This window comes from Rousettus aegyptiacus, unplaced genomic scaffold (genome assembly GCF_014176215.1).
Source record: "Rousettus aegyptiacus isolate mRouAeg1 unplaced genomic scaffold, mRouAeg1.p scaffold_m13_p_14, whole genome shotgun sequence".
Lineage (NCBI taxonomy): Eukaryota > Metazoa > Chordata > Mammalia > Chiroptera > Pteropodidae > Rousettus > Rousettus aegyptiacus.
The window spans coordinates 12,871,136-12,889,442 of record NW_023416289.1 but is presented as its reverse complement, the minus strand read 5'-3'; the positions used below and the strand labels follow the sequence as shown (position 1 = coordinate 12,889,442).

The 18,307-nt window shown below is 39.0% G+C and overlaps 1 protein-coding gene and 1 pseudogene across 1 annotated transcript in view; both read left to right on the top strand.

Moving 5' to 3' along the window:
* The first annotated feature begins 1,115 nt into the window (after positions 1–1,115).
* Positions 1,116–18,307, top strand: part of SNTB2 (syntrophin beta 2) — a 79,787-nt gene continuing 62,595 nt past the window's right edge. Inside the window, exon 1 of the mRNA XM_016164730.2 lies at positions 1,116–1,728. Within this exon, the coding sequence (XP_016020216.2) occupies positions 1,149–1,728 (580 nt within the window). The 5' untranslated portion in view covers positions 1,116–1,148. The remainder of the gene's footprint in view (positions 1,729–18,307) is intronic.
* On the top strand, positions 11,753–11,871 carry LOC118611925 (annotated as a pseudogene).

The following is an 18,307-nucleotide window of genomic DNA, read 5'->3' as shown; positions in this document are numbered from 1 at the left end:
GATCTGAGTTTTCTCTGTTTCCTTACTGTGGACTTTGGGCCAGAGTCTTTGGCTCTCTGAGCCCCGGTTTCCTCAGCTCTTCCAGCCCACGAAGCTGGGGGAAGCAGGTGGATTGCATCACCCATATTTTCTGATAAAAGCCATTGTAGGCTCTGCAGAGTGCATACAATTTCTGGAGCCTCCCATCTATAGTTGGTCCAACAAAATGCCTCCAGGGTAAGAAAATCAGATCTGCGAAACCAAGTCCAAACTCTTCAATATTTGATTTTTTGAGGCTTTTCACATTCATATCCTGCTGCCTCCACTGATCTTTTGCTCTGTTCACACTGGCATTATAAAATTTTTCCTAAGTAACCATCGTTCTACAAGTATCTTTGAGTCCTATTCCAATCGTACTTGCAGGGACTGAACAAGCTACGATCCCCTCTCGCATTACAGGCAAGTAAACAGGTGACTACAAAGCAGATTCATGTCTCTGGACCTTTGCTTATGCAGTTCCCTCTGCTCCACCTACCTATCCGCTTTCTATTGTCATATCTGTGAAGCTGACCCCAGGCTCAACAGAATGTTGCTTCTACTCTGCTCTCAGGGCGTTTTCTGTGTGTCATTTAACCACATAGTATCACACCAGGTTGGCTGGATCTTCCTTTTCCTTCTCTACTAGACCGCTAGCTATAAGCTGCGGTACATTTTACTCAGCTCCTCTCCAGGCCTCAAAAAGAGCACAGCGGCAGAGCCCTAAGTAGATCCGAATGAACCAATCAATGCAAGAATGAACGTGCAACCCAGTCTTGCAGGCTTGCAAAGTGCTTCTCGAAACTGATCTTGCTTTCCGTGCCCACGCAGCTCCTGGGAACTGCACGGTACAGGTCAGGAGTTTGTGTGGGGGGTGGGGGGTGGGGGGTGGGGGGCGTCGGTGGCGAACGTAAGGAGAACGTGAGATGGACCCCCACTGCGATCCTGCTGCCCACGTCCGGTGAGCTGCAAAGGACTGGCCTGCGGGCAACTCCTTAACCTCCCGGAAGCGGCTCCTCTCCCCGCCCCCCCGAGGTGGGCGTAGCCTCATGAATAATGAATCAGCGCGGGGGGCGGGGCCGGGCCCGCCCCCTCGGGCGCGAAGAGGGAAGCGCTGAAGCTGCCTGACTGGAATGAGGGTAGCTGCGGCAACTGCGGCGGCGGGAGCGGGGCCGGCCATGGCGGTGTGGACGCGGGCCACCAAAGCGGGGCTGGTGGAGCTGCTCCTCAGGGAGCGCTGGGTCCGGGTGGTGGCCGAACTGAGCGGGGAGAGCCTGAGTCTGACGGGCGACGCCGCGGCGGCTGAGGCCGAGCCCGCTCTGGGGCCGGCGGCGGCCGCTTTCAACGGCCTCCCGAACGGCGGCGGCGCGGGCGACTCGCTGCCCGGGAGCCCGAGCCGCGGCCTGGGCCCCCCGAGCCCGCTCGCGCCGCCGCGGGGCCCGGCGTCGGAGGCGGGCGCGTCGCCGCCGGTGCGCCGGGTGCGGGTGGTGAAACAGGAGGCGGGCGGCCTGGGCATCAGCATCAAAGGCGGCCGCGAGAACCGGATGCCGATCCTCATCTCCAAGATCTTCCCGGGGCTGGCGGCGGACCAGAGCCGGGCACTGCGGCTGGGCGACGCCATCCTGTCGGTGAACGGCACGGACCTGCGCCAGGCCACCCACGACCAGGCCGTGCAAGCGCTGAAGCGCGCGGGCAAGGAGGTGCTGCTGGAGGGTGAGCGGGGCCGGCGGGCGGCGGGCGGCGGGCTGGCGCTCACTTTGTTTCGGCCACCCTGCCCCTTTTGCACAGCGAGCCCGTTCCCTCCCCTTCCGAGGCCTCGTCTCCCCCTCAGCTGGTGTGGCCAGGCTCTCCCCGGACCCGGTTTGCCGTGACTTAGAGCATGGAAAAACTGATGCTCCTTGCAGGAAAAGTTGAGCAGCCGCCGAAGTGTGGCTTGCAGTCCCCTAAGGAAGACTCGGTTGAGATTTAGGAAAAAGCAGCCGCGCTCGAAGCCTCGCCTCTGCATACTAAGCTGACTCTAAGAACTAGAGGGCCGAGTTCTGGAGGTCTCCTTTTTCCTCCTAAGAAGTACCGGGTTAGCGCTTTCTTCACTCATTTCTGGCTCCCCGGGGCGGGCGGGTCTGTTTAAAAAAAAAAAAGAAAAGAAAGAAAGAAGGAAAGAGAAAGAAAGAAAGAAAAAAAATTCGTCTACACCGTTGCCAGCGGTATGGTTGGGCGAACCACCAAAACGCTGGTTAATTTATGGGAATTTAACCCATCGTTGACTCTCAACAATAACCAAAGGAGATCATAGCATTTCCTTGAAGCGAGAAAGCTGAAACAGCAAGTTTGTGTGGTTAATGAGCCTTGTTTAACAGTGGAGGCTCACGTGTTTGAAGATTTACTGCCAACTAGAGTTTTGCCCCTTTTGCAAGAGACTGGTGCCAGCTTCCTTCCATTGATGGGCGTGCTGCTGCAAGGCTTTAAGCTTTTAGAAGTCTGAAATGTTAAATCGCAAGATGTGTTTGAATAATAGCCAGGAGTATTATTTACTTTAATATATATGTGGTCTGTCACCTGTATCTTTTATGGTGAATTTATGGAACTAAGATAGAGTTAAATCTCATCTCCTTGGAGGAATCGTGCATGTTGGAGGTGATAGAGTATTGTAAATGTGATCAGAGAGACCAGTTGCTTACTTCAGTTTTTGATCAATTGGCTTTCTTTCATTGGTGATTCAGTCATTCAATAGACATTTATTGCAGGCCATATAGGAGAGAATATAAAAGATGATGGATCTATTTGGTCTCTAGTTGAGGAAATGAAAGAAAAATGTGAAACTTACAAGTTCTTGATTAAGTAGTGCAAACTATGTATAAATGCCAAGGGAATGCAAAATTAGGAATTAGTGGAAATCAGGATTAGGCAGGGAGGACTTTTTCAAGGATCTGAATCTTGAGCCAGGTCTCTAAGGAGGTGATGGACATAGGCAGAGATGAGTCAGGAGGGTATTCCTGGCAGAGAAAGAACAGAGGGAAGGGGTGGGGAGCAGGAGATAGGAAGAGACCAATCAAACAGGCCAAAAGTCCAACCTGCAAGGTGATTTTCATTTTTTTCGAAATCGCTGGTAAATATTTGGCAAAATATTAGTTTGCAAGTAAATGATTTAATATGCTCCAATTGTGAAATTCCAGTGTCCCACTTTATAATATCCTATTTATAAATCTTATTTATGTCTCACTTATAGGTGGGACTAGACACTGCTCACAAATTAGTGTTAATAAAAGAAGTAAAATTACAGATTGTGGCTTGGATGGTGTGTATGTGAAAAATCATTTACCTAGAACATATACCTTAAAGTTGGCCTTGCTAAGCATTTGATTATCTATTCATAGAGCCAGAATTTGAATATGGTACTGTTTATATAGTACTTAGTGGTGATGGGAAGACATTTCAACTCTTTACACCATAGTTTTTAAAAATCCAGTTTTTGTTTAAATATAATTTGAAGCTGCTATTTATAGCAATTAAATGAAAATCATCTAGTATTCATTAGTCTAAAATGGACCACATATGCGTTTAGAAGGAGGGTTTACAAACGATGGCATAACATCTTACTGAATGCCTTTTTACCTAACACACAGGTTCTGCTTTATTTTCCCACTTTGGAAAAGACAAGCAGGTTTTGTCCCTATATGTTGGGGGAGTATGAAATTGAACTTCCAAGCCAGGGGATATAAAAATAAAATTACTTAGAATAAGCAAAAATCACTGAAAACAGTGACTTAATTGAACCAGTCAAACTATTTAAAATTGAGAGCCGATGTCCCATCTAGGTAGGCTACTTTTAAAAGAGAGGTTTTTATGCATAACTCTTAAAATTTTGGAACTGTATTGTCCTTTCATTAGATGTCTCAAAACTTGAAAAACTGCCTAAACATAGCACAGTGATGCTCTTTTGTGGTGTGGGCAGGGAATTTCAGGCATGCCCTTGCCACCCCCAAGCCCAAGAAAGCTGTAGTCTCTGGTTGCCTGCGGTTAGGGGACTTAGTTAAAGCGTTTCTATTTATCTTATGGGTTGGTAGGGGTTATTCATTTATACATTTAACATTTATTCAACTTTGCCCTGTGCCAGAAATGATTGGGGATACCTAATTCCTGCCCTCAGGAAGTTTGGAGTTGAGATAACAAATAAGTACAGCAAAAGGCTAAAGCAAAGGGCTGTTAACAGGACACCAAGGAAGGAGAGATCTGTAGAAGACCACAGTGGGGGTCAGAGGTTACAGTGCCTAGGAAGAGGTTGATCCAGAAGTTGAAGCTTGAATCGAGCCTTCCCCTAAGAAGAGAAAGCTGCCACCAGTAAAGACACTCAAGGGAGAGACATTAAGAAGGTATTCTGCTGAGTGAGGGTAGAGTACAATTGAGGACTTTGTGGTCAAACAGGAGCTTGTTTCTAGCTAGTGGTTTGTAACCCCTAGCAAGTTACTTAACCTTGCTAAACCTTAGTTTCCTCATCTGTAAAACCAGGATGGTGATAATGCCTCCCTCAAAGGTTGTTATTTATTTGACATTTTATGTGCTGGGCCCTTTTTTTAGGGACTGGAGTACAACGGTAAACAACAAAAAACAAAGTCTGAATGAGGAAGGTAGGACTCTGTCATGAAGGTGTGCCTTGCGTTAACAAAGACACTCTCAGAATAGCCAGGCTAACAAGTTGTTGAAGCTAAGGCTCTATTTTACTTGAAAAGAAATACATGATAAGAGTAAGAGTTATTTTAGGTGAAAAGGTTAAGAATGAGTTTGCATTTCTTGGATGCCAACATCTTTTTCTAATCTTATTTTCTTGTTTTTCTGTCATCTCTGGTATAAAGCAACTTTTTAAAAAAATTTTTGCATTTAGTTTCCCATACATCTGACTTTTCCTGCACACTTGCTGTTCAGAACCTTAAAACTGGTTGTTTACTATGTACTTGTAGTTTTGGCTAGTGACTGTTAGCATCGATGTTAAGATTTGCAGATATCCAGATTATAAGCATAAAAGGTGACTACTTACCTATCAGATATTGTATGTTGAATTTACAATATCCTGGGTGCTAGAAATAGGGTTTATGCAGAAAGCTTCTAGAATTTATATTTTTAGAGCTGTAAAATTGGCTAAATGAATACGAATTAGATTATACATCAAAGTGTTCTAGAGAAGGTTAGGAAAAACTATATTAAGTGTCCAGTTTAAGGTTCGATATTTGAGAAAAGATCAATAGTTTTGAAGGAATTCTCATTGGAATGATATTGGAAAATCATTTTATTACGTAAATATGATTTTAAAAGTATTGTTATCGGATCTACTAAGAAGAAAATGGTTAAGTGTATAGAGGAAGTGGGTTGGTATGAAATATAACTTTAGAATTAAAAATAATTTTTGTATGTAGAATGGTTAGAGATTTTGAGTGTTATACATAATATGGCTCGTTGTATATGTTAGGGGACATGTAACAAATACTGCTGACATTATTAGGCTACTAAATTAAAGAAGTTACTTTGGATTCCTTCACTGCCACTTTCTTCATTGTATGTTGAATAAGTGGAGAGTCTTCTAGGGAAACATTTTACATTTTCCATGAGGCTGGTGTATATTAATGTAGCACTTAAAGAACAACTAAATTGTCAGGACATTTGTGTTTCTGTTTTTTTATTTAGCCTCTTTATATTTCACTTGAATGATTAGACATGTTTATATGAGAAGCTATGTTTTTGTAACCAGATTATTTCTTATAGAGTCTCTTTCATGCTAAAATATCCTCAAATTATTATCAAAATATGAGAAGTTTATTCTAATACAGAGTGGTTATGAAAATTCTAAGAACATTTTTAGAAACCATAACTAGGCTTTAATTTAGATCTCAATTGATAACTCAGTAACTTGAACTGATATAGTTCCTGTTGTGTAGACCTTCTGGGATAAAGGTTACTTTACTTTGTGATCAAATGTGTGTCTTTGTACTTAAAGAGATGAGGTACAGCCTGTGGCTATGGAACAGATTTAAGGGTCCAATCACTTTCCTTGGCTAGACTAGTACACTGTCTTATCTGAAAAATAAATAATGCTGCTTGTTTGCTTTTTCCACTAAATAGTATAATAATGCCTTGCATTTTTATCAGAATTTTAAAATTATCTTTGCATTTTTATCTGTATTTTTTTTTCATTTGACCTTTACACAATCCTTTGAAGTGGTGGGCTGTTTATCTTTGTTTTACAGACGATTACACTGAAGTTCATTAAAGTTGAGTTACCAAAGGTCTCAGAATTTCTTTGATTTTTAGAGAAAAATTTTTAATGTTTCCTTCGGGCAAGAGGGAAAATCTTACCTAGAATTTAAAAAGTTGCAAAATCTCATCTTCCTGAGGAGGAATTAATGACCAGAGAGGTCGAGTGGCATGTTTAACTAATTAGTGGTGGAACTTGGACTAAAACCCAGTCCAGTTCTTCCTCCCTTGTATCATGTTGTCTACAACCAGTCGGTCAGATCTGTTAGCATCTACTATGCATCATCATGTTGCAATGTGTTAAGAGATCAGCGTGCAAAAAAGTTGAACGTGGACCCTGGCATCAAAGCACTTAGACCAAAATTGGGGAGAGAAAACTGCCACATTGAAGGATGCAAGTCAAGAGTTGAGCATGACTTCATGGATCTGAGGCTTGTGGGACATGTCTCTTCTCTGTGTGGAAGACAGCCTAAGCTGAGAGGGTAACCTGAGCAAAAGTCAAAATGAACATGATATATGATAGGAAGTGAGGAGAATAGGATTGGATTTAAGGAGAGAAAATTGGTCGGTGTATATATTTTGGAGCTAGATTATGCAAGACCTTAAAAGTCAGCAAAGGAATTTGGTTCTTTTCATTCTTCCAGTCAACATTTATTAAGTACCTACTGGGAATTCAAAATTGGGAGTCATCCCTGCCCTTTAGGCTAGTAAGGAAACAGTTATAGCAGATTGTGATAAGTGCTTTAAAAGAGGTGAGAACATGGTGCCCTGGAGACAGAGAAGTGTAAAGGGATAGCACTTCAAAGATGAGAATGTGGTAAGTATGTGGTGTGTTAAGAGAAGTGAAAGCAGATAAGGTATGGGAAGTGTGTACTGGGAGAGTAGGCCGGAAAGGCCAAATAAATCAAGGGCCTTGTATGTAGTGCCAAGCAGTGGTCTCTAAGTGATGTTTATAATTACTTTTCAACCTGAAAAAAGAAGATCTTGAGCTTTATTAATATTGTGTAGATGACACCGGGTCTCTCATTTAGTCTTTTGAGATGGTGCCATGACACATTCGATATACAAGGTGATGTCTCGAGGGAAGCATGGAAGCTTCACAAAGCAGAGGGGTTGAGAGTAGTGACTTATTTGTCTTTATTATCATATTGCAACTTATTGCAGTTTACTTCTTGAGTCTGAGTGGATTTGCATTATCAGCTTTTAATTAAATTTGTCTTTACACAGCGAACAAGTGGCTTAAAGATTTGCACAAAGAAACCATGGATTGAAGATAATTCTGACACCACAAACAATAACAAAACGATAGAGCTGACATTTCTTGTAGTAGCTCTTTGACCATATTTGTCAGGAAAACAGCCTAAAAAATGAAATTGCCAAGAAGGCTATTTGAAATGTGGATTAACACATCATTAATGTATTGTCCTTTGACTTGTATAGTAGCTAATGATAGTATGACTTCATCAGGGATGTTCGTATTTATTTCATCTTTACCTTATTATTCTTTCTTGATTTCTATATTTTATATATATTTTATGACATATGCATTAATAAATATTCATAGATGGAGGGTGTCCACTCATTTTTTTTTACTGATGAGTGTGTACCATTAAACATTTTAGGCCTAGGAAGGCACTTAGGCTTTACAGTCCTTTAAATGAGGAAGTGCTTCAAATGCTAGAGTGATGTCTTGCAAAGTTCAGAGTGGCAGATGGAGTGTAGGAGCTCAAGGCCTGAGGTAAGAGAAAGCAGTTATGAGGGTGTTGCAACACCCAAGGATAATGAGACTAGATAGGACACTATGAAGCTGAAAAATATTAAGGAGATATAAACAACAAGTTTAAATGATCAGTTTGGGAGCTGAGGGATAGAGAAAAGTGGAGGATAGCTCCTAGGGTTTTGGGTTGGGAAAGTGGATAACTATGAAACCAAAATGAATGGGGGAAGCACTAGCTTCTTGGGTGAAGATAAGAAGTTTGATTTTAAATATGTTGAATTCGGGCTACCTGTGCAACACCCTGGTGCAAAAGGCCGGTATTTGGTTTGAAGTACCGGTCTGTAATCAAGAGAGATGTCAGAACGGAAATGAAGATTTGAGATGTAATCATCGAGAGAGAGTGCAAATTAAAAAGAGAAGTAGAATTAGGATGGAAGACCGCAGAACTCCTCCATTTAAAGTGAGAGTGGAAGAGGAGGAATCTGGAAAGAAATGAGCCAGAAGGTAGGGACAAAGTCTGGAGCAAATGGTGCAATAGAAATCAGGGAGGCAAGAGTTTCAAAGAGGTAGAGGTGATCAGCATCTTCACATGCTCCAGAAGGCAGGAAAGTCAAGAACAACTAACTAGTCCTTTGGATTTGGTAATCAGAGAACAAGATTGTTAAGAGTGCTCAGAAGAGCAGTTTCAGCAGCGTGACGGAGGCAGAAGGCAGTAAGTTGACTGTGCTTTTTAAAAGCTTCTCAGAAAAATAAAAGAAGCAAAGATGGTAACTAGAGTTGAATGAAGTGTCCAAAGAAGGTTTTACTTTTGTGGTGGTTTGTTTTTTTATTTTGTTTTAAATGAGAAAGAATTAGCACATACTTGTACAGCAAGGAGAAGAGGCCAACAGAGGGAGAGGAGGTTGAAGAGATAGAAAGGGTGGGGAACTGATGCAATCTATTTGTGAGCCAGGAAGTGACATGATGGGAACAGAATTTTGGGTTGGCAGCAGTGGATGCACTGAATGCAATGCAAGGAGGAAGGACCAAAGGTAGGAAAACTACAGCTGTTGTAGCAAAACGCAGTCCCGACCAGAGGTGATAATCATTGAAGGGGTGGGGGTGGTCGTGGTAGCACTGGGAATACAGAGGAAGATTCAGTTCAAGAAATATTTTAAAATAGGTGGTTCTTGCCAGAGGAGAGCAGAATCCACTGGGGACCTTCTCCTACTCAGACAGCCTCTTTCTGACTTCCTGTGCACCCAAAGAATCTCTGGCACTGAGCCTGTGCTACTAGCACAGGTGTTTGATTCCTCAGAGATATTGGGGTGGAAAATTGAGAGCCACTGTTTTAAAGGAAGAAATGACAGGATGTGGGAGCAGACTGGATATAGTGAATTAGTCCTGAGATTTCTATCTAGGGACTGTGGAAGATTGGTTGTTACCAGTGGTGGTGGTGGTGGGGTGGGGGTGGAGGGAATGGAATAATTGGGAAGGGGTTAAATTTATATCATTTAGCTTTGTTATAAAGCACTTAGGCAATGTAATTCTGCCGGCTGTGGGGAGTAAGAAGAAAATTTTTAGTTTATAAACGTTATATAGAGTCACACAGCATGAGAACATATCCTTCCTTTAAAGGATATTTTTTTCTAGATGAGAGAAATGAGCTTTTGGCTTCCTCTGGAGAAATGATAGTGTGTTCAGGTGAATTTAATATTTTGTGCCTGGAGAAATACAGTTAATTTAGTTATTGTATTTAAGTACTATTCTAAGGAAAATACACCGATTTGTTCAGAAAATTTGTGTTTGATCTCTGTGTGAAAACAAAACTCATGAAATAGTTTTGTATATGAACAAAGTGCCAGTGATTATGGTGTCAGTAGATTTGCCTTTTGGAAAGAGTAAAGAGTTACAAAACTCAAATTTGGTTTTGTTTCTGTGACTGGCTCCTAAGACATTGCTGGAATGCTTTGATATATAACTAGTTAAGAATACCCGATGTGTATTTTTTTTTTTTATTGCTTTGGCCTTTCCACAGCATTTTCTCTTTCTACCACCTTCTGACCCTCTTGTTTTTAAATTTTCAAATTATTTAGAACGCTTTTATGAAAAGTAAATTTAATGAGATAGAGATGAGCAAGTTGAATCGTGTGTCTTTCCACTTAATTAATCTGTCATCTATATATGAAATGTTACAACTCACACTTGGAAAAGGGAAGCTTCGGTTTTTTGTTGTTGTTGAAAGAGACTCAGAAAAATTATAGATTTATTTATTTTTAGTAAAACGAGTTAATCAACTAACAAAAATTTTTAAAAAGCACAGAAACCTATCAAGCTAGTTCAAATAAAAGGGTAGAGGTTTTATAAAGATCCAGACAGGTCCAAGGACTCTAGGAAAAGCTGAGCCACCAGGCCTTGGAAATGTTAAAAACCAAGGCAGTGCTGAGGCTCACCGCTCTCTCACACCCTCTCTTGTCTCCTCATCTCAGAGCTTTTCTGTTTCTGAGAATACCTTTTGCAACAGCTTTGTTCTAGTCCTTTTGTGGTTTTATTTTTTACATTTAACTCTTTAATCTATGTAGAATTTATTTTGCCATGTGGTGTGCAGTGGAGATTTAACTTTATTTTTTTCAAATAGCTGATTGTCTCAACATTACTTCTCAAATAATCCTCTTGTGTGCATTATCTGTTAGATTTATGAGGCTGCCTGGAGTGCCATGTGGGGAAAGATTCCAAAGCCATGTCTAGGTTCAGTAGGAAAGCATGCTACTTCATTAGTGATGTCTGCAGCGAATGTGCTGGGGTGAGGTACAATACACATGCTACCTACCTGTCACTGTAGAAATGACGTGTTCTTTCCTCATTGATTTGAAGTGCATCTTTTTTTATATACCTAATTATTTGTATTCTATGATATTGATCCTAGATTTTCTGTTGTATTCTATTTGAGTGTTTTGTAACATACCATACTATATGTTGTACCTTTAACGTTTAATATCTAATAAACGTTATTATACCAGTCAAGAAAAATTTGAAAAATAACAATAAATAATTGCAGACTGATATAGTTACTTAATTCTCCAGGTAAAATTTGGAATGATTTTATCATTCTTTTTTTTAAAAAAATCCTTTGGTATTTTGATTAAAATTATATTAAATTCATAAATTAACCTAAAGAGAACTAATGTCTTTGTAATATCTCTCCCAGTCATTCTGGACCACATTCATCTATATTCCAATCATATGGCATTGGATTGACAAGGCTTCGATCAGGTACTCACTTTGGAGCCTGAGAATTGGCAGCCTCTCCTGCACAGCCTCCCACATGGACTGAAAGTGGGGATTTCTCAAAGGAGAATCAATATGATGTTACCAGAAGGGGGGCATGGATGCTAGGCAGAGATATAAAACAGACGTCCACCACTATGTTCTAAAAACATCAGAAGATGGTTACAGAATGAGAGCTTAAATGAGAAACCGCCATATTAGTTTAGAGATATAGAAACTCCATAAATACTTGTAAAAGAAAGCAAGCAGAATAAATTTGCTTGGGTACAGGTGAGTTAGTTAGAGCTTTTTAAAAACTCTTGAGTAAATAATAAGTTATTCTTAGCATTTATTTTAGTGACATTTTGAACACTGCTTTTGTATGAAATTCAAGCAACTTCACAATGTGCACTATGATTATCATTTTATAATTAAGGACAACAAAAATACATAGAGCTCAGGGACAGACCTTAAAGTTAGAGGTAGATTGGGACAGAGAAAAATCTTTGCCTATCAAAATAAACACTTTTTGTCTATGGACATGCTACCCTGAACAAGCCTGATCCTGTCTGATCTCAGAAGCTAAGCAGGGTTGGGCCTGGCTAGTACTTGGATGGGAGACCACCTAGGAAGACCAGGTGCTATAGGCATAAAAAATAAGGGATTGTAAGCTGACAGGGCCCTTGCAATCTATGAGGTCAACTAAGGGTTGCTTTGCCTAAAAAAAAAAAAAAAGAAAAGAAAACCCAAAAGTGCTTTTCTCACGTGTTGTTGTGAGGATTAAAGGAGGTAATACCTGTAAAGTGCTGAAACAGTAGCTGGCACATGGTAAAAAATAAGTGAACCAAAATAGACACTTTTTTTTTTTTTAGTAAGAATTATTTTGGTTGCAGAAACCCAAACCAAACTAAGGAGAGGTGGAATGTATTGCCTCATATAACTCCTAAGACCGGGGGTGGATCTAGGTTTAGGTCCGGAGCGATCCAAAGGCTCAAATTATCTTGGCTGCAACATCTGCTATAGAGAGTCTAACTCTGTATAGTCAGCTAAGGTGGTCCCGGCAGTTCTGGAAATATATTGCCCTACCTTAGTCACCCCTGCTAAAAAAGAAAAGTTTTTCTTCTAGCTCTAATGGGAAAGACTCTCGTTAGCTGTGCCTTGTCTACCCTTTGGACCTATCATTATTTCTAAGGTGATGTAGACTACTGTGATCTAGGCCGGGGTCACATGCCCATCTGTGGTGTATTGAGACTGGCAGGCTCACCACATTATAAAGTGCAGAATGGAATGGTTGCTCGGCAGACTTATGTCCACTACAATAATGCAGATGTTAAAGCTATAGAGCTTAAAATGTTTTTGTTGATAGATTATAAATTTTTAAAAATTAAAACAATACAAATAATGATGACATTATTGAGAGCTTACTCTACTAAAGGTCTTTACATTTATTCTTTTAATAATCCCGCGTGACAGGTAACATCATGCCCATTTTAAATGTGAAGAAATTGAGGCCAGGAGTGCCAGAGGCAAGGTAATTAGATTTATTATACCCTGCAGCTCTTGGTATTTAACATTATAATAGACTGCTTTTCTGATGGCTCAGCTGAGGTTAAGAAACTCGCAAATCTAAAGACCAACAGGATTTATTGTTATGATTGGCTTAGTGTACAGGAAATTATGCTCTGGATTCTGTATGGTCGTGTCTGTCTGGAGGTTATCGTTAATGTCTCCCAGTCTTTTCATTTCTAATTTTTTTATGCTGGGCACAATTGATAGTTGTATGTGACTAGAACACTGTCTTGGATTTGCCTTCTTATTTTGCTGTAATTTTTAGCCAGTAAATGTATTGTTAGCTGTTTTCATTGCAGCGAGAGCTGACTACATTTTAAAAAATCACTAGTAATCTTTACTATATTTTAGAGTACTAGGGGTAAACACTGTGTATTAGTCTCTTCAAAGATTATTAATTACATTCTGGAATAAAACTATTTTAACAACGAGCATAAAGTAAAGTTGAAAAAATTAAGCTGGCTCTAGGCAAATATAAATTTTGCAAAAAAAAAAATGTTAAAGTGAATTTCTAAAAATTCACTGTTCACCACAGATAATTTTAGTATTAATCTGCTTTGTCCACATACAATATAATAGAGTTGATTTTTATACTTGTTAATTTCATTTTAGGATATGGAATTATGATGGTATTCACAAGATTAGTATTAAGCATTTATATTGAAAATAAATGAAATAATTTTAAATGCTGCCAAGCTTGTTTTTAGCAGCCAGGTCTAGTAAGTAGTGCCAGACAACCATATTTGTATGTATATTTCCACAGATGTATTTTGACAAGAAAAATGTTTTCCTTGCATGTTTTTCTTGTAGTTGGGAGGAAGAAAATCTAGCCCCCTCTTATTTCTCTACCATCTACCAATTTCTTAACACTATTCTTTTATTTCTCATATTTCCTCCTACTTCCTCTGTGCTTGGGTCTCAAAGGAAGTCTGTGGGATCCTTAAGGCATCTCTAACCCTCAGGAAGTAGTTAAAGAAACTACCTGAGTCTTTTGGTGCCAAAAATGCTTTGGTTCTAAACTAAAGCATGAGAAGTCAAGATATTTTGGGGAGAAAATAACAGCAAAGCATTTCTGACAGCCGTTAGCTCTCTGTGTGACCTTGGGAAAAATAATTTCAGCATTACAAGTCTTAACATTTCTTATCTTTTGAAAGTATGATGCCTTCCAGTTCTCATATTTTAGAATTGTAAATATGAGATAATCAGAGAACGAAGAATTGTGGTTAATATAAGCCAACTATATACCGATACATAGATTGTGGAGAATTAGAATGTAATTAAATTATTTTTAATACTACAAATATTTTAAATACAATTGAATCTTTGATCGTGCCGATGGTACTTCAGGATTTATAATACCTTATTGTGAACTTTACTGTTGTAATAGAGATGCATGGAAGTGCCAGATAATAGATTTTATATTAATAGATTTGCAGATAAATCAGCTTTTTCTTTTCCGCCTTTCACTATAACTAGTTACTCATCTCCTTTAGGCTAACATAGGCAGCATTTTTAAAACGATCTTTTTCTTCAAACAAAAAAGAATCACTTAGAGAAGAGATAAATATTGACCCATCTAGATTGCAATTAATTTTGTCACTGATTATTGTGTAACTTGAGGTTTCTTTAGTATATGTGCTGTCCAAGCGAGCCCTAACTTGAAGTTTCTTCGTTGTTCTTTAGTGAATGAAGGCAGGACTCTCTTAATGAAGATTGCAAAGTAAGGTCAAAGTCTAGGACTTAGATGCCAAGTAATCCTCTTTGCCCTTTCTAGTGTGAAAAATCATGAGAAATTGGAAAATTATTTGCATAAATATTGTATTTATTTATGTTGGCCATTGTTAAGCAAATTTACTCCATGGTTTAGGAATTTAGATGCTAGGAATATTTTGACAAGGTGGGGAATAAATTTCTTTTGCAAAGAAATTAATATAAATCTCATTTAGCATTAGTACATTGGTAGGAAATTATTTTTTTGTCTGGTGTTTTGCTCCTCTAGACTGTTCTTGGCACCTACCAAAGTGCCGGTCACATCACTGGTATTACAGAGCATCAAACCTCAGGGATAAAAAGGGCATTAAAATATAGTTGACCTAAACAAACAAAGAATAAGAAAAACAAAAAAGAAACAAAAAAATAAAATATAGGTGACCTAAAAGTGCTCTTGCAATGCAATTTATTTTTCAGGCCCGTAGAATTGAAATATAAGAAAAACAACAAATTTGTGATACATTAAGTTCAGGATATGATTACTGCTAAGGCAAAAAGAAGATGGATGGAGTCAGGGAGAGGTTCAGAGGAGCTTTTTGTTAGGAAATAAAACTGAACAAATATGACAATGTTAAGACTGATAAAGATGGATATGTGAATGTTCATTATATTTTACTCTTTTAGCATATTAAAATATATAGTGTTAAAATTCAAATAAAATAAAGCCGTCTAGTTTTTCTTTGTGCTGGATCACTATCACTTTAATTCTGATTCCTTAACTTTTTAAAAAAATAATATGTTCTTAGGTACTCTGTATGAGTTTTGACAATTGTATTCATCTGTGTAACCACTACATAAGCTCTAGGCCACTTCTGTCACTCTCAGAAGATTCTCTCATTGCCTCTTCTAGTCAATTGCTCTTGCCACTTTTCTGATTTCTTTCACCATAGATTGGTTTTGTCTGTTCTTGAAATTTGTAGGAATGGAGTCACACAGTAGTCGCTCTTTTGTATGAGCCTTCTTTCCCTTAATATCATGTTTTTGAGATTCATGGTTGTTATATGTATCAATTGTTGATTATTTTTCAGTGCTGGTTAACATTCCATTAGACAAGTATACTATAATTTTCCTGTTCATAAAATTTGGATTGTTTTCAGTTTCTGAATGCCGTAGGTAAAATTGTTGTGAATATTCTTACGTTCAGTTTTTCTTTGCTATTACTTTGCCCAGCTTACTGACAAGTAACCCTTTGAACCCTAAAGATCCTCATTATTTCTCATCGTGGGGGTAATGGTAAAAAACTGCTCTGTAGCTTTTACCAAAAACTTTACTGAACACTGCTGCCTCCTATTCATTTACTGTGTTCCCTCTTCAGTGGAGCCTCACTAAATCTCAGACAAATCGAGCCACCCCTCTGTTTTTTTATAGTTACTCCCTATCACACTTTCTGGTTTTAAAGCAAAATATTCAGGAAAGCCATAGGAATACAGCATCTTGGCCTCAGAGTTGCCACCTGTTATAATGATATTATATATGAATGCATGCTTATTAAAAGGATTTTGATGCCTTCTTTACGTTTGATTTAAATCTTGTGCAATGTCAGCATTGTGATGGTATTGTCAGAGAACCAAAAGGGTTACTTGTTAACATTACTAAATGGGAGAGAGTGCGTTGAACCAAAAGTTGAGGTCTTATAATTCGTGAGACTCTTAAATGCAGCTTTGTACTTAAACCATGAGGTTACTTTATTTTTTTGATGTTGATGTGCTGAATGGGGAGGGCGGAAAAGTGGTGAAAGTGAAAGAGTTAAGGAGGCAAATACACAAAATCCTTTTATACTGCTTAGAGAGGTATTCATTTTATCTGTTTGCAGAAATCTAAAATTTATGAAAGGAATACATTTTTAAGTTGAAGTTGGGAAAATGTTGCTAAATCATTGGGTGTTAACCAGGTTAGGATACAGACCAGAGTATGCTGAAAGGAATGTTAATCCTGTTAAATTTTATTTATTAACAACAATATGCCAAAACAAACAAATGAAAACAACCAAACAAACAGTAAAATAAAATTTAAAAACCAGCCTGAGAAACTATTCTCAGACTTTCAGAAAAAAAGATTGAACAGTTATTTTGGATTTCTTAAAGAGGGTAATCTTGAGTTTGGTTAAAACATTTTCTGTGAACAATCAACTCTTAATTATTTATGTGAGGTCGATCAATTTTGCTGTTTATTTTCCTAAAATATTTCATTTCAATCAGTTTTATCTTGCCCTCTCTGGTTCTGCCTGGTGAGCGAATTGCTACAATCCACTTTTACTATGAGAAGAAAGGTGAATTTTAATATTTGCTTGAGCAAAATGTAATTGGAGAGGTAAAGCTGCTGCTTACAAAATAAAAAATTCTAAAGATTTAAATCATTTTTGAAATATCCACTGTCGTGGACTTTTTCCATATCCTTTCCGCTAGTGAGAATGGTAGAGTTAGAAAAGTCTTGACCTCCGTAGAATTCTGCTTTTTACGTGTTTTTAACTTGCTGGCTGTTTATGCATGCCCCTTCCATGATATTGTGCCAGCAGTATCTCCTCAGCAGTAGTAGGAGTGAGCTGTACAGCTGTCGTGGGCCAGTACAGGCACAGCCTGGGAGCCTTAATCCAGGCAAGAGCTAGGAAGTCAGTGGCTTATTGTGTTCTAGGGAAAAGTAAAAGGTCCAGGAATCCATAGGTCAACAAAGTAAGGCGATCAGCACAGGCCAGGGTTGCCTGTCTTTCAGGGCAAGAAAAAGGACTATTAAACAGAATGTACTCAAGTGAATCTGTGCCAGTGATTGTGTTGTATTGTAGAAATAGCGTTGACCTAGTGTTCTGCATGATGTCAGGAAGATAGCTTACACTCTTAGTTTCTTTTTAGGTCAAATGACTGTGAAAGTTACATAAAATATTTTATATAATGTACCTAGCACATAATCGGTGTTCGAAAAGCATTTAATATCCCTTCCCTTCTATATTTCGTATCTGGATGGAAAATTGTTTCCGGATTTCATTCTGCCCATCTGGAGAAACTGGTGCTAGCTAGTGTAGGAGCAGGTCAGTGAAACAACCCAGCAGACCGGGCCCTGATTCATCTCCCTCATTTATACCCCACGTTTAGGTCATCTGCTCCTATAGTGCCAGCTCTTACCTGAGTATCTATAATGTTCAGCTACATCTTTTTGTTTCTAGCCTTTCTGTGATCCCTTACTAGCATATCAGATTTAACCATGACCTGGGCAAACTTATTTGCAGCCATTTATTATTTCATTAAGGGGCTGTCTCCTCTTTCTTTTGGCTAGGAGGGTTTCTCATTGTTCTTTTCCCTCCCAATTTTTACCTCCAAGTTTATGAAGAAAGCAGGAGTAACTCCTCACATGTCCCCTGTTAGTAGGCACTGTTTTGAACAAAAATACCTACCTCTAAAGAGCTTATAATAAAAGGTAGTATGGTGATTACTATTCATACCAAATGTAGGTTGTGAATTTTATACCATTGGTATTTTTAAAAGTAATGTTAACCTTCGGATTTCTGCCTTTTCTCTTCCATTTAAAATAGTTTCCTTAAATCCTTTCCTTCCCTTTTTAATTGCAGTAGGAATCTGTTGTTTCTAGAGAAACTCCCCTTAATATTGTCTTATAAGCTGACATAGGTGACTGGTCTTTGCTCTGAGTATGAGGAACCAGAGTGGGTAGATAGCATTGTGACTCAGCTGCATTTGCTTCCATGTGGTCACTAGTCCCACCAGAAATCTCCCACCAGGCACCAGATTCATCGAATTG